The following is a 13,651-nucleotide window of genomic DNA, read 5'->3' as shown; positions in this document are numbered from 1 at the left end:
AGGGCACCCAGGGAGGAGTTTGTATCCATGTTTGGAGCAGAGTGCTCATGAGAATAGCAGAATCAGAAAGCACTCCAAGGGAAGAACAGCTTCAGGTGAGAAGGCGTATGCAGAGCTGGCCACCTGGTTCAAGACTTCTGACCTGGAGAGCCAGTGCTTTCTCTGCTCAAACAGGGGTTTGCGAGCATTACTACAGTAATGGAGCCTGTTTCTTCATCTTTTTTTAAAAAACCATCTTTCTATTTTCTTTCCTTTGCAGCTAGACACTATACTTCAGGAGGGCAAAATCCACTTTGTACTTGTGTATAACCAACAAAAGCTGACCAGGGGAAAAATACTTTCTAATTCCCTCCACTGCCAAACTAAGATAGCAAATCCTGCCACAAAATACACAGGGCGATTAAAATCTAAGCCTGCTGACCACTGTTCTGTCTTCTCTTTTGTGGTTCTGTAGATGCAGATCCGGTTTATTTCTTCATGCACAGAGACTAAAGATAAGTTCTGTCTCCATCATCCTATCGCCCAGATCTGCAATTAAATTAGTATCTTTCCCCCATCTCTCATCTGGGATTCCACAGAATGTAGTGGTACTCACACTAACGTTTAGCTTCCGATTCATAATTTAAAGCTTAAAAGATTGTACCCACGAGACTTGTCTCTCTCCCTGTCCCATGGCCACACCAGAGTCCCCTGGTCCACTGCCCTGCTGCCTGTTCAACCTCAGGAGGCACATGAAAGCAGCCCCTGGATTTGCTATTTGCTTCTGACATCTGTGCTTACCGAGGTGGGCTTACATAAACGGGTCTCTCCTTCATTTCTCAGGTGACTTTTCTGGACTCCACTTCTTCCCTGCTGTAACTATGGTGTCCATTGACTCTTGTCACCCAGGAAACCCTTAGTACCTACTTCATCCGACCCCACCAGCCAGACCTCAATCCTCCGGGCTTGACCGCCTCTGACACGGTTGTGCTCTCTTGTCAGAGAAGACCGTGGCTCAGAAAAGTTACATTGGATATAAAACTGTCTTCTAGCTAGCCTCGGGTCCTGACATTTTTATTTCCCTGGAGATGGGACTGAAGGATCTTCTATTTCCCCCTCCCCAATCAGACCTGGAGTTAGGTCATCTGCACCGTCCCCGCATGCCCGACTTTCCGGCGAGCGCCGAGCCCTGGGAAGTCTAACACACGATCCGCTTGCAAAGACTTCGCGATCTTTTCGGGTGCATAAAACAGCGAACAGGAAGCTCCAATCGCATCCAACCAAGCTCCCGTTTGTCCCCGAGGCCACCCCGGGAAGAAAACAAGTGTTTGCGGAATTTGGCGGCCAAGGCCCAATAAATCCAGGCTTTATTCTCATTTCACTTTCTCTCTAGGCATCCCCAAGCTCGACCCTCAAAATCAATCCCCCAGATCCGAAGGGTGGGCCCGGGGCTCTCCGCCCGGCTCATGCGACCCCCGGCGGGCATCCTCCGGGTTTCCATCAGCCTCCGCCCGCCCACCCCGCCCCAAGCCCGGCGGGGACCCGGCGAGCAGCCCCCCGCGCGGGGCTGGAGAAGGGCGAGGGAGGGAAGCGGCGGCGAGGCTCCCCCAGGGAGCGCGGCTGGGAGCGCGGCGGCGGGGTCGGGGGAAGGGCCGGGAGGCGCCGGCGCAGCCAATCCCCGGGCCGCCCCCTCCCCGCCGCCGCGAGCCGAGCCGGGGCGGGGGAGCCAGGCGGCGGCGGCGGCGGCGGCGACGGAGGCTGCCGCGGGGAGGGATGGAGAGGGGAGGGGGGAGCGGCGCCGAGCGGAGACGGCCGCGGCGCTGCAGAGCGGCTGGGGCGGCGGCGCGGCTCCCGGCGCTCCCCCCGGCGCCCGCCCCGCGTCGGTGAGGGCCCGGCCTGGAGGCCCGGAGCCATGGGCTGCATCGGCTCCCGGACCGTGGGTGGGTACCGCGGCGGCGCGGACGCGGGCGCTGGCGGGGCTCGGCCCGGCCGGGTCCTGCGGCCCCCTCCCCCACCGCGCCCCGCGCCCCTCCCGGGGACCCCGCTCTCCGCACCCGCCCGCTCCGGCCTCGCTTCCACTTTCCCTCCGAGCCCTCGCGGTCCCTGCCTTCACCTCTCCCCGCTCTCCGCGCGCGCGCCTCCTGGGCTTGCATCCCTCCGGGCTCTTTGCATCCGTCTCCCTCTAGCTTCCTTCCGCCGCCCTCCCCCAGGCGCGGTCCCTCTCCACCATACCCCCGCCGGCATCCTCTCCGTGGCTCTCCCCTACTCCCCCGTCCCCGCACCCCCCACCTCCAGGCCCTGCCTTCCCCAGCGCCTCCTCGCCCAACTCCGTGTCCGGAGCAGCCCCCCCTTCGAAGGACCCCCCAGCCTCAGTCTCAGCCCCGAGTCTCCTTCGCACGCGCCCCCTACCCACCCACCCACCGCACCCCGCCTCCATCAGGCTTGGCTGTTTGGCCCCCAGCTCTTTCCTTCTCCGTTGCCTTTTTCCGTCGTCCCTGCCTCCCCCGATTTGCTTTGTTCACGTGCATTTTCCCTCCGGGGCGGGGGCGGGATGAGCCTGGTGCCTCGGGGAGGGCAACGGGTTCCACGCCCGGAGGGAATGGGGCCGCGCCGGGCTGGGGTAGAGGGGACGAGCCGGGGACATCGGAGGAGGCGGGGGGCGGTTAGAGGGCCGGAGAGGGGTCGGGAGCCGGCTCCCCGGAGGGTGGGGCCGGCGGCGGAGGGGACCGGGGACCCGATTGCACCTGTCGGCGGGGCTGGCGGGGCGGGGCCGGCTCTTTATTTACCTTTGGCTGGAGGAAGGAAGCGAGGCGCCTCCTAAGACTTCTCCCCTCTGCCTTCTACCACCCGTTCTCCCCTACCCTGTGCACCCACTCCGCTCTCACAGCTCAACAGATTGACCCAACCCTCTCCCCAACCCCCCAATTTTTCCAACTCCCAATTTCTCCCGCCTGCACGCCCCAGTGACCTCAGGCTGAGAGAATAATTCGTATTATTATTGCAAACGAACTCACTCTCCAAAAGCCTGATTTCTCTGAGACCCGATTTATTACCATGGATTACCCGCCTCCCGGCCCCGCACCCCGCGCTCTGCTTTCACCTCTGCTCGGGGTTCTTTGCCTCCCCCTCCCTGCCCCCCGCGGCTCTGACTCAGCTCTCCCTCTCTTGCAAAGGCCACCTCCCCCCACCCCTCTCTCCCACTCTGCCCTCCCCATCTCCCTTCCCCTCAGAGGTGGTTCCCTGCCTGCCCCATTCCCGCTCTGTTCGCCCAGATGTCCGTCTTTCCCGTTCCCTCCCAGCCACCTCCTCTGCTCTGACCCGTGGCACTATTCGCCTGTAGCCCCAGGGAGAAAGTGCCCGCTTTGTAGGGGTCCTTCTTCTCTCAGACCTGCCAACCACAGCCCTTCTGCTTGCAGCATCTCTGTCAGCCTACACGCCCATTACCTCCTGCTGCCGCCCAAGATCTCATTCAATTCCCCCCTTCTCAAGCGTGGACCCCTAATCCTAAACTCCAAATCAGAAAACTTTATGCTTGAATGCCCAGCATCTACCAGCCAAGTGATTCTTCCCCCAGCCTTCCGGGAGGCACACCCTGCCCTCACACCAGCAGTCTCCCTGTACAAGGAACTCTGGCCTGAGCTGAGCAATGACGGTCCTCCTAGGCCCTCCAGTTTCCCTGTCAGCCGTCAAACCCCGTTCACTCCCTCCCATTGTCTTTTGTCTTCTCTCTGACTTGAATTCCTGTTCCCTTAGTTTCTGTTTTTCAAAGTCCCCTGCTCTCCTCCCTCTGGCCCCCTTCTCTCCCCATTCATTTAGCCGGCGGCTCCCACAGTCAGGTAGAATGATCCCATCCCTTTGCTTCTCTGCTCTCATTGCTTCTAGGTGAACACACCCAGCTCTCACCTCTATCCTCACCAAATCTCCTTCCTCTCATACAAATCCACCCGCTCCCATGGAGGGTCCATCAGGGAAGATGCAATCCTTCCACCTCACACGGAATAAAGCCAACACGGAGGGAAGCTTGGCCCAGGAAAAGTTCTGCCCTTGTTTGTAGAGACCTAATAGAGGAAAAGTACAGAACCCAGGCAATCCCATAAAGAAACCCTCAGAGATCCCTTGGGACAGAATGGAGAACTGTTTTCCTGCTAAAACCCAGCCCTTCCATTTAAACAAGAGCAACAAATAAGCTCATGGGACCCTTTTCCTAAGTGTGCTGTTCTTGAATGAACTCAGCGTTGTTATCTCTCCTGCCAAAAACTGGGGGTGAGGGGAGATGTAGAGGAGAAGAGGCAATCGGAAGAGAGAGTGGTTGTGGGAGGGGAGGGGGTACTGGCCCCCCACTTGTGGCATCAGAATTCTGGAGGAAGAGAATAAGGAGGGGCCATCGGGGTGGGCATGGGGCGGTGGGGAGTGCGGTGAAAGGGACGCAACTCACCATCTGGCCACGCAGGAAATGAGGTGATCGCTGTGGACTGGAAGGGCCTGAAAGAGGTGGACCAACTCAACATGGACAGCAGCAGCTCGCTGCACGGGAGCAGCCTTCACCGGCCATCCACCGAGGTGCGCACCCCGCAACCGCTGTGCTCAGCTGCCCTCCCGGAAGACCTCGAAAAGGCCCCCGAACCACCATGCGTAAACCCGGTTCTTCAGCCATCTTCCTGAATTCCAGGATAACATCCCAGACCTGCTCCCAGACTGACCCTTTCACAGCAGTTTCTCCTCTGTTCCTCAAATACAAGCCCAATGCTCCACACCGAGACCCCAAGTTCCCGGTGTGACTCTCAGAAAAGCCCTCCCTACGTCACCACGCACTTCCGGAAGGCCCTCTGAGCAAGCGCCCCGGGTACCCACTCCCTCTTCTCTTCTCCTTGCAGCAAACCCGGACAGACTTCTCCTGGGATGGCATCAATGTGAGTGCAGATCCCCAAACCCCCAGCCTTCCCCCTCCCCGCTAACTCCTATCCCGTAGGCCTCCCATAGAACAAAGAACTCCCTGGTTCCAGCGGGCCCCAGAAGCCCTCACTGTCTTTACCCACCCCCAAACTTCCAAGAGCGGTTGGGAGATGGGCCCCTGGGTATCAGGGTGTCCTATCACCGGTCCTAGCTCAGATTCTTCCTGAACATACAAGCATCCCATACGCTCTTCCCCCTCTACCCCATCTCCCACGTCCCCCTCCCAGCTCTCCATGGAGGACACCACTTCCATCCTTCCGAAGCTTAAGCGAAACTCGAACGCCTATGGCATTGGGGCCCTGGCCAAGTCATCGTTCTCAGGTGAGACTCCCCACCTGGGGATGCTTTCAGACAGGACACTACCTGTGGGCTCCTGGCCTCAGGCTCCCTGCCGCTTCAGGCCTGGAAAACACACCCTCATCCCCATACTCCGGGCCTGTTTGCCTTTTCTGTCAAGCCCCTCCAACCCTCCAGGCCACCCTTATATACGGTGTCTTAGGGCATAACCTGCCCTTTTCAGTATCCCATGGGGCTAGGGTGGGGATAATGGGGTTCGGAGGGAATCTGGTTCGGGTATCGTGTGATGTTCTGGAGGACGTGGGGACTGTCTGGCCCCTCAGGGATTTCGAGAAGCATGAAGGACCACGTGACAAAGCCCACAGCCATGGGGCAGGGCCGGGTGGCCCACATGATCGAGTGGCAGGGCTGGGGGAAGGCACCAGCCATTCAGCCGCAGCACAGCCACGAGGCCGTCCGCAGGGACACGGATGCCTACTCTGACCTCAGCGACGGCGAGAAGGAGGCCCGTTTCCTCGCAGGTACTTATTCCCCAGCCCTTTGAGAGACACATTTTCAGGATGGCCGAGACCCACTCTTCAACCTGGTCCCCTGTGCTAGGAGTGGCTCTATCCATATGATGACCATCAGACTTCATTTCCCAGCTAGCTCGAATTTCAAGGACTCTGACTTGTTCATTCTGATAAGTGCTCTCAAACTTTTTTTTAATATTTATTTATTTGGCTGCACTGAGTCTTAGGTTGTGGCATGTGGGATTTCAGTTCCCAGGGATCAGACCCTGGACCCCTGCATTGGGAGTGCGGAGTCTTAGCCACTGGACTACCAGGGAAGTCCCTCAAACTTATTTTTTATTATCATCTCAGAAGTTGAGGGAAATTAACATGAGATTGTGGGTCCACCTGATGCCTTCTCTCCCACATGGTAGGACCGTCCAATCTCTGGATTCCCTCTTACAGGGGAAAAAACCAGGGGCCTTAGACTTCAATAGTCTCTGACTCTACTTGTTTTATGATGACAAAGAAAGAAAAGCCTTGGGGTTCTCTTCTAGCCTTTGCCCATCAGCACTTTGCTGTCATGGATTCACTTACAGACAACTTACTTGTACAACCACCAGAAGATCAAGGGACCTGGGTGAGGAGAGGGTGTGTACAGAAGAGCTTTTATTCGGTAGAGGTAGGAGGCAGGCATATGATGTTCTTACAACACTAACCAGGGGCATCCCTGGTGGCTCAGAAGTAAAGAATCTGCCTGCCAATGCAGGAGACATGGGTTTGATCGCTAGATGGGGAAGACCCCCCACTAGAGGAGGAAATGGCAATCCACTCTAGTGTTTTTACCTAGGAAATCCCATGGACAGAGGAGCCTGGTGGGCTACAAGCCATGGGATCGCAAAAGAGTTGGACACAACTTAGCAACTAAATAACATCAATATTGGCCAAGCCTTGGTGGCAGATCTCAATAAGATACTTCGGAAAAAACAATAGATCTGGGCTCTGGTGGTGTTCGTGGCAGAAGAAATCCCAGTGGGGAGGGAAGATGAACAGGTAGGAGGTAATGCAAGGCAGCTAGCAAAGTAAGCTTCAACTTACTCATGGCTTTGACTAGCATGGGAACCCCAAGTCTATGCACTTCATCACTCTATCCCTACTCCCTTGCCGTCCCACATCTTAAACTTTCAGCCTGATACCACTGTGGACCTACAACCCCTCCCATTTAGATTCCTCTGCCATTTCCTTCTCCCATGTGTGAAAGTGAAAAGTGAAAGTGAAATCGCTCAGTCGTGTCCGACCCTTAGCGACTCCACGGACTGCAGCCCACCAGGCTCCTCCATCCATGGGATTTTCTAGGCAAGAGTACTGGAGTGGCTTGCCATTGCCTTCTCCGGGCCTTGACTACCTAGCACTAGCTGCTGCTGCTGCTAAGTCGCTTCAGTCATGTCCGACTCTGTGCGACCCCATAGACGGCAGCCCACCAGGCTCCCCCGTCCCTGGGATTCTCCAAGCACCATTCCTGAAAAATTCTGAAGATAAACTTCTGAAAATCCTCAATTTTAATCCCTTATGATATCTCACCAGAAGACCCCCAACTCTTTCCCCTGGGAATTCTAAGTATGACTTGGGAAGTCACCCATGATTTTGCCTTGTTTTAGGGCATATATAAAAACTGTGCTGTCCGATACAGTAGCCGCTGGCCATATGTGGCTGAGAATTTGAAATGTGGCTAGTCCAAACGGAGACATTCTATAAGTGCAAATTATCAACTGGATTTCAAAGACTGTGTGTGAATAAAAAAACGTAAAATATCTCAATAATTTGTATATGGATTACACATTGAAATGACAGTTCTATATAGATGAGGTTAAAGATGTATTATTAAAATTAATTTTACCTATTTTTTTTTCATTTTAATATGGCTACTAGACAATTTTAAGGGAGAAGGCAATGGCACCCCACTCCAGTACTCTTGCCTGGAAAATCCCATGGACAGAGGAGCCTGGTGGGCTGCAGTTCATGGGGTCACTAAGAGTCAGACATGACTGAGCATCTTCACTTTCACTTTTCACTTTCATGCATTGGAGAAGGAAATGGCAACCCACTCCAGTGTTCTTGCCTGGAGACTTCCAGGGACGGGGGAGCCTGGTGGGCTGCCGTCTATGGGGTCACACAGAGTCAGACACGACTGAAGCGACTTAGCAGCAGCAGCAGACAATTTTAAATTGCACAAATGACTCATGTTATATTCCTATTGAACAGCACCGCACTGATGGCCCCTCCCCAGGCATGTGTCTAAGTCTTCCTGGAGGTATCTTGTACTAACTACCTTTCTTCTCCCAGGTGTCATGGAACAGTTTGCTATCTCCGAGGCCACTCTCATGGCCTGGTCTTCCATGGATGGTGAGGACATGAGTGTCAACTCCGCCCAGGAAACACTGGGCTGCAACTACAGTGAGAACTACCAGGAGCTGATGGAGAGTCAGGGTGAGGAGCGGTTCCAGAATCTGACCCCAGAGGCTACCTCCACTCATCTCTAAGACTTTGGGTTCACATCAGCTTTCCTATTTCCTGCCACACCCCACCCCCATCTCACCCTCAATTCTCTGTGCTGCTGTCACTGCCTTTGATGATGTTCTGGGACCCCACCAACCTTCCTGATTCTCTTTCCAGATGCCCTCGCTCAAGCCCCGATGGACGGCTGGCCTCATTCCTATGTGTCCCAGGGCATGTACTGTCTGGGGTCATCGGATGCCTGGGAGGCGAGCGACCAGTCCCTCATTGCCTCTCCGGCCACGGGATCCTATCTCGGGCCTGCATTTGATGACTTACAGCCTAGCCCGCATGAGATGGGACCTTCCCAAGCTGCTTCGGGATACTCTGCTCAGGAGCCGGCGTCTTTGCTGCGGGGGGACACTGACTGGTCTCCCGGGGTGGGCGAGGTGGACCTGGCCGGGGGCCCCGCTGCCGAGGAGAAGAGGCCGTTGGCCCCTGAGGAGGAAGAGGATGCGGGATGCCGGGACCTGGAGTCCCTCTCCCCACGCGAGGACCCCGAGATGTCCACCACTCTCAGCCGGAAGGTGTCTGACGTCACATCCTCAGGCGTGCAGTCCTTTGATGAGGAGGAGGGCGAGGCCAACAACTAGATTCCTCCCACTGCTCGCCCAGCCGTCCACTCCCGTCTGAGGGGCCTGGCTGCAACCACACCTTCCTCCTTCCCCTAGCAGCGCGCCTGAAACCTGGGCAAGAAGACCCTGATGAGCCCAGGCGTCCTCGCCAGCAAAATGGAGGGCCGGGGTGGAATTTGATCCGGGCTTATGCTGTAGAGACCACAAGTCCAGGAATTGAGGCCCGGCAACCGAGATGGCCCGGAACTTCGCTTGCCTGCGGGCTTCTGGGTCTGCGGCAGCGGAGCTCCCGTGTGCATCCCGAGCACAGGAGCGCCGTCCCCTGGGTCGCCATTCTTTGCTCCTTGATGTCGTCTTCCAGAAGCCTCCACTGTGGCTATCTGAAGGCCTCCTTTCTCCACGTCACTCTTGCTCGTCCCGACTCTTTTCTCTGGCTGTGGCCCAGGCTCAGCCCTCCTATGAGGCACAAACCTGCGGGGCTGTTGGATGCGATTCGATGGACCTGGGGCGGGGGGAAGCAATGTACAGACCACGTCTCCTTGGAGGGTGGAGAGTCTACCCTTTGAGGTAACTTGGCTTCTGAGATGAGGGGTCGCGGAGGAGATGGACATGGCAGCTGGGACGCACAGGGGCCCGGTGGTCACTGGTGAGACCGCGTGCTTTGAGATCTTGAGTATATCTAGTGGATGAACGGAGGATCCCACGGACCTGGGAAGGGACCCCCACCAGGGCTGGCTGCTCCAGCTCTTCTTCCCTTTTTCTGCCTTCTTCCATCCCCTGCTCTGGGAGCCCCGGCCCGCCCCCCGCCCCCCACTAGGGGAGAGGCGGAATGCTGGTGTCCTGGCCAGACAGGAAGCATGAAGCTGCCTCCCTCCATCCAGCCCTAATTCTCTGGAGCTGTTTACACTTTTCTCTTTGCCTTTTCTACATTTTTATAACTTCTTGGGGACTCAGGGTTGAGTGGGGGTGGAGGGGGGTCTGGTGCTGTCAGGCACCCCCGGATTGGGGCGGGGGAGGGGGTAGTGTTGGCTGAGGAGCAGCGTGGGTGTGGGTGCTTGGCCCCCTGTGCCCCTCCTCGCCTCCTCCCAGGACTCCCGGGAGGACCTCACAGGTGTCCCCCTCCCTCCCCAGACCTGAGGAAGAAGAGAGGAGAAGTCGGTATTCTTCCTTCCAGGATGGTTTACAATGAGGCATACAGCCCTGAAACTGTTTGCCCTCCCACACCGACTCTCCATTCTGGGGGTGGGGATGGGGGGAACCTCTGGGCAGCCGGTGAAGCCCCAGGACTTCAGAGCCTGATGGCAGGTGGCTCGGTTTGAGGGTAGAGTGGAGCGCCCACCCCCGCCCCAGCTGCAGAATGAGGAGGCTGAGCGCTGGGGTGGCTCTGTCCATGTACGACCCTGCCCTCCATCAAGCCCCCACTGTCATACACACGTGCCCCTGAAATGCAACCGAGGCCACGTCCCACGTCTTCCGGGGGAGGGGAGGATGGCCACCCTCTGAGGTCAGTTCTCACAAGGGTGGGCAGGGTGAGCCAGGTAGGTGAACTCACCTCGTCCAAAGCGCGGGTTGTGTGTGATCATATGACCGGACATTGCTGGCCCCACCCTGCACCCCCTGCTGCAGGTCCTCGGGGTTTTGCGGGTCACGGTTTCCTCCTCTTAATGGGTCCCTGCTTCCTCACCTGTGCGCCCTGCCCTCGCTCTAAGGCATCATCCTTTTCTCTGTACTCTCACCCGCTTCCTGCCCCATCCTCCATCCCCAGACCACAGGGGACATCCAGTCCAGGGAGCGGGTTCATTCATCAACAGTTCCTTTTCCGCTCAGGGCCCTGTGGAGTCAGGAAAGGTCATCTAAAGCAGCGATCTCTCCTTCCTCCTTCCCCGAGGAAGCCCAGCGGTCCCTGAAAGTCCTGCCAAAAGATGGCTAAAACAATGAAGGACTCTAGCAGAGTTCAGATGTGAGCATGAGCAGGGGGCTCAGCCTCTGCGGGGCGTTGGCTACGCTGCAGACCAGAGGTCGGGTGGGGTGGGGTCTGCACTTTGCAAGCAGCTCCCCCTCCGCTCTGAAGAGGGAGAAGACCGGAGGAGCTGGCCTGGGATTCTCTTAGGACTCTTCCAAGGGAGGGACTGCCTCTCTGGTGCTGGGGGTCAGGGTGCATGGGGTTTGCTTGTAGCCTATTTTAGGGGGAGGGGAGGGGCATGTGCCGGAAGAGGCTGCTGGGGGTGGGGGAGGGTTGCTTTTTCTTTGGGGTTAAAGGCTGTGCAGCACGTTTTAGGACAGTCCCCAGAACGGGGCTGATTTTATATCATTGTGAATGAAACTGCTCTTGCTAAATTATTTTCTTCTGGTGGGGGGGTGCACTTTCATTTTCAATTCACTTTATTAAAGGAAAACCGCAATCTTCCATTCCTCCCCTCCCCCCATGCCCCCACCCCACCCCCACACCTTCCTCTTAAGGAGGGAATCTTGGTGAATGAGTTATTACCTCTCCTCCCCACCGCCCCCCACCTACATCCCATACTCCGTCTTCCAGGTCTGGGAAATATCCATTTTTACGGCCAGTCTTAGCATGTTTTCTTAATGTGACATTTCCACCCCAGGCCCAAGAGAGATTCTATGACATATATTACAGAGAGAATTATATATAAATATATATAAATATTATAGATTATATACACAGGAGCAGGGGCTCCAGGGCCCACTGCTAAGCCCCCTCCCCAGGCTGCAGCCTCTCTCTCTTGGCCCTGGGGAGGTGGAAGGGGTGTACTGTTGGCAATGGTTCCAGGCTGTGTTCAATGGCACTAAACACTGTGTTGGCATCTTTGGCTATGAGTGTCTTATTTGAGGGGCGGTGGAGGCTGGGCATGGGGTGGGAAGGAGGAGGATGCCAGGGATGGGCACAACAAAGAATTAAAGGAGGCATAAAAGTTGGCTCCGGGAGCTGGTGATGGACTGGGAAGCCTGGCGTGCTGCAGTCCATGGGGTTGCAGAGTCTGACAGGACTGAGCGGTTGAACTGAACTGAAAAGAAGGGAGGGACGAAAGCCTTGGGGGTGGGATCAAGAGCTCCTGGGACCACTTGTAGAGAAAGCAGGGTAAGGGCAGGCTCCCTGTCGCTGGCTTGGGGAGGATAAGTGTCTCTGACTTTCCAGTGCGGGAGGCATCAAAGAGCTGGGCCATTTCAACACTGAACCTCTAGGAGAGGAAAACAAAGGACGAACCCCGAAGAAGCGTGGGGGTGAACCGGTGGCCCAGCCCTGTTCTGGGCAGGAGAAGCCCTGGCTAGATCAGCTCAAGGACAGAGCTGACCCTTGGGCAGGACAGATCAAGGACTGGGAGAGAGCGACCTGGAAACCGGAGGGTGAGGAAGCTGTAATGTGAGATGCCAGAGGGAGTAAAACAAATCCATTAGGGCCGCGTGACTGTTGAGCCACAAGGTACTGCCCCTTCCACACAGAGCCTTCCTGTGACCGTCCCTCTTCTAGGCTCTTTCCCCCAATAGGCTCTGTATCCATGTCTCACTGCCTAAATGGAGGACAGAGGGGGAAGTAGGAATGGCCTTTTCCCGCCAGAGGAATTGAGGCCGAACCCTGGGAGCTCAGATGGTAAAGTGTATGCCTGCAATGTGGGAGACCCAGGTTCAATCCCCAGGTCGGGAAGATCCCCTGGAGAAGGAAATGGCAACCCACTCCAGTACTCCTGCCTGGAAAATTCCATTGATGGAGGAGCCTGGTAGGCTGCAGTCCATGGGGTTGCAAAGAGTCCGACACAACTGAGCGACTTCACTTTCTAGTAGGTGCCAGAATGGAGTCTGGAGGCAAATTTCAGGGAGTGGCTGTGGGCAAGTAGAGGACAGGGTGGAAGGCTCTGAGAGAAGGCGCTGTGGACAGTTGCGAGTATATTCAAGGGTCATCAGTCCATGAGGCCATGAGGTGGTCCCGTCTCCTCCTCCAACATGGTACTGGCAGGACCACAGTCATCCTGGGTCTCCCTTAACACACCCCCTGGGGAACTGATGGGAGGATGGGAAAGGCCGGGAAGACACTGGGACAAGAACACTGGGGGCAGGGGGAGGGCGGGTTGTGGGGGATGCATGGGAGAGGCAGGTATTCCCCACCCACACACGGGCAAACTCAGGAAGGCCATGGAATAGCAGGGGCCATTCACACAGATCCGCCTATCTGGGGATGGGAGGGCATGGCCCAAATGACTGACCAAGGCTACCCCCAGCCCAACTTCCAGTTCCTCCTCCAAGGATCACATTTTTGAAAACTCCGAGGAGAGGCCATGTATTGATGTGATCCCCACCAGCTTTAGGAAGCACACTCTCCCACACGGGGCACCCTGTGCACTCTCTCCGGGGTCCCTGGACAGTCTTCTTGAGGAGATGCGGGATGCAGTCAAAGGATCAGTTCGTCCCCATCCTCCTCGTCGGTGGAGCGCAGACTGGGGCCCTGCAGGATATCAGCCAGCTCCTCCTCGGGCCCCGGCCCCTCCACCAGCTCCAGCTCCTCCAGCTCGCTCTCTGCCTTGGCCGGAGCCAGGGAGAGGGGGCACTCCGGGAAGGGGGGTGGCACAGGGGTCTCTGGGGAGGCAGGGGTCATGTCCCCTGCCCCAGTGGCCCCAGCTCCGTCCTCAGGCAGGCTCCAGCCCTCTGCAGGAGGGAGCGGGACCCCGGTGTTCTTCCGAGTGGAAGTTGTACTCCGGAAGCTGGCAAGAGGGGGGCGGAGCTGCACCCCAGACTTGGTGTGTCCCTCAATGGCCTTCTGCAGCTGGAGCGCACAGGAAAGGGGAGAAAGGG

General features: G+C 57.0%; 2 protein-coding genes across 4 annotated transcripts in view; one reads left to right on the top strand and one right to left on the bottom strand.

Annotated features, from left to right (window-relative positions):
- Positions 1-1,677: 1,677 nt before the first annotated feature.
- Positions 1,678-9,792, top strand: FAM131B (family with sequence similarity 131 member B). Its single transcript, XM_055421415.2, has 7 exons — positions 1,678-1,919; positions 4,430-4,539; positions 4,854-4,889; positions 5,160-5,253; positions 5,553-5,750; positions 8,064-8,207; positions 8,394-9,792. Exons 1-7 carry the CDS (start codon positions 1,892-1,894, stop codon positions 8,864-8,866), a joined length of 1,083 nt encoding a protein of 360 aa, XP_055277390.1. The 5' UTR covers positions 1,678-1,891; the 3' UTR covers positions 8,867-9,792.
- CLCN1 (chloride voltage-gated channel 1) overlaps positions 9,785-13,651 on the bottom strand; it is a 38,591-nt gene continuing 34,724 nt past the window's right edge. For all 3 annotated transcript variants that reach the window (XM_055421412.2, XM_055421413.2, XM_055421414.2), the window contains one exon: positions 9,785-13,622. In XM_055421412.2, the coding sequence (XP_055277387.2) occupies positions 13,251-13,622 (372 nt within the window). In that variant the 3' untranslated portion in view covers positions 9,785-13,250. The remainder of the gene's footprint in view (positions 13,623-13,651) is intronic.

Source organism: Moschus berezovskii, chromosome 3 (assembly GCF_049115385.1).
Source record: "Moschus berezovskii isolate FMDL1 chromosome 3, NW_MosBer_1.0, whole genome shotgun sequence".
In the NCBI taxonomy this organism is placed as follows: domain Eukaryota; kingdom Metazoa; phylum Chordata; class Mammalia; order Artiodactyla; family Moschidae; genus Moschus; species Moschus berezovskii.
Note: the sequence above shows the minus strand (reverse complement) of the source record. Positions and strands in the feature narration are given on the sequence as shown.